The sequence below is a fragment of the Myotis davidii genome, unplaced genomic scaffold (genome assembly GCF_000327345.1).
Source record: "Myotis davidii unplaced genomic scaffold, ASM32734v1 scaffold1439, whole genome shotgun sequence".
NCBI lineage: Eukaryota > Metazoa > Chordata > Mammalia > Chiroptera > Vespertilionidae > Myotis > Myotis davidii.
In genome coordinates this window covers 1,516,218-1,518,313 of record NW_006292342.1, presented here as the reverse complement: position 1 = coordinate 1,518,313, position 2,096 = coordinate 1,516,218, and the positions used below count along the sequence as shown (strand labels likewise).

The window sequence follows — 2,096 nt, the reverse complement described above, 5'->3', positions numbered from 1 at the left end:
GGGGGGGGGGGGGAGGGTATGTTGATTGCCCAAAGTGACTGGAGACCCTGGACTCAAGAGCGGTGGGCACAAAGCCCGTGGTCGGCCTCACTGAGGGGCTGGGGGCTCCCCTGACCCCGAGTCCTCCATCCACAGTACCTTCAGGATGAGAACGGCATCGGCTACATACTGAGCGGGGCTGGTAACTTCATGGACCCCTCGAAGAGGCACTTTCGCAAGGTTCCCAGTGGCTACCTGCGCTTCCACTACGGGGTGGAGGACTCCCTGGGCGGCTTCACCTACGTGGAGATCAGCCCCAAAGAGATGAGCATCACCTACATTGAGGCCTCGGGCAAGTCCCTCTTCAAGACCAAACTGCCCAGGCAAGCCCGGCTCGAGCACTCGTGAGGGGCCGGAGGCAGAGAGACCTCCCTGCCCGGGGGGTGGCGGGCCCCCTGGGACCCCCGCTCCTGGGCAGGACTTCTCAGGGGCCTGTGGTTCTCGGGAACCACGCTCTTGAACTTGACATCTTTCCGTCACTGCCAAATATTCAATAAAAGAATAGACATGCCCTGGCCGGTGTGGCTCAGTTGGTTGAGCGTCGTCCTACGCACCAAAAGGTCGCCAGCTCGGTTCCTGGTTAGGGCCCACGCCGGGGGTTGCCTGTGCCGGTGGGGGAGCATGCAGGAGGCAGCCGATGAATGTTTATCTCTCATCAATGTTTCCCTCTCTCTCACTTCCTTCCCCTTACTCCCTTCCTCTCCCTTCCTCTTTCTCTAAAAAAAAAAAAATGTTACCAATAAAAACATTTAAAAAAAAAATAGATGGAAGACTGCCAATGTCCCTTTCCTGACCCTGGCAAGTTGCATCACCTGGGTTCTGGAGTGTCTGCCCCCCACCCCTTGCTGGCCTGTAACTCCATCTCTCAACCCCATCCACAGCCAGCTGGCCCCCTACACGGAGATGATTTTAAGGAAGGACTGAACAGGGCGCACCACTCCCTTCCTCCTCTTCTCCACGGATAGGCTTCTCCTAAACTCTAAGGGACCCCACAAGACTTGCAACCAGGGGAGCAACTAGCAGCAGCTCGTCCCAGGCTAACCCCCTGCACCTGTCTCAGTCCCCTTTTCTCTGCCTTCCCAGGGAGCCTTGCAAAAGTGCCTCCTCCAGCCCTTCCTTGTTTCACTGTCCTGAGTGTGCTTTTGCTGCGGTCAATAAATTCTTGCTTGCTTTGCTGCACACACACACAAAAAAAGACCAAACAGGGAAAAAAAAAAATGGTACAAAACAAGCCTTCCTCTCCCAGCCACCTCCCTAGGGACAGCCACCCCCGTCACTGGTGCCTCCACCAGCAAAACATCCCTCTTTATGCAAGACAACAGCGTGCCCACACAGTTCTGTACCCGCTTTCTAGTTAACCATGACTCTTCATTCTACTTAACCACAATTCAACTGTCCGTAACAGAACACTCATTCTGTTCATTTCAACATGAAACTGCTAATAAGGCTAATAAGGTCATATGCCTCTAAAACCTAAGGTTTATAGCAAGATGAAGTCGCCCACCCACCTCCCTGTCTTTCCTGCCCCCTCTCCTAAAAAGAAACAACTTTTTATAAGGGCTTTGTTTCCTTCCATATGTCTCTATGCAAATAAAGGCAAATGTGAATGTTTTTGTCTCCCTTCTCACGGATCTGCACCTGGCTGTTTTGTGTGGGTTTTTTTTTTCTTCAAACCAACTTTATTTAGGTGGAATTGACACATTTAAAAGCATACAGCTCCAGTCGGGCTGGTGTGGCTCAGTGGTTGAGCATCCGCCCAAGAAATAAAGAGGTTATCGGTTCCCGAGTCAGGGCACATGCCTGGGTTTGGGCTCGATCCCCAGTAGGGGGCCTGCAGGAAGCAGGATCTCATCGATATTTCTGTCTTTCTATCGCTCTCCCTAAAAAAATAAATTAAAGCATACAATACCATAAACACCTACCACAATTTAGATACAGGAATAAGCATGTCCCACATCCCAAAGGTTTTCTCTGCACGTTCCTGCCCCTGCCTGTTACACCTGGAGATCTGCCTATCTGCTCTCCGTGGCTTCCGGCTCTTTCTGCGGCTACGGAGG

At 52.3% G+C, this 2,096-nt stretch overlaps 1 protein-coding gene across 1 annotated transcript in view; it reads left to right on the top strand.

The window, feature by feature from the left end:
• Nucleotides 1-551, top strand: part of ACP5 (acid phosphatase 5, tartrate resistant) — a 1,922-nt gene extending 1,371 nt beyond the window's left edge. The window contains exon 4 of the mRNA XM_006765812.2: nt 136-551. Within this exon, the coding sequence (XP_006765875.1) occupies nt 136-387 (252 nt within the window). The 3' untranslated portion in view covers nt 388-551. The remainder of the gene's footprint in view (nt 1-135) is intronic.
• The last annotated feature ends 1,545 nt before the right edge of the window (nt 552-2,096 follow it).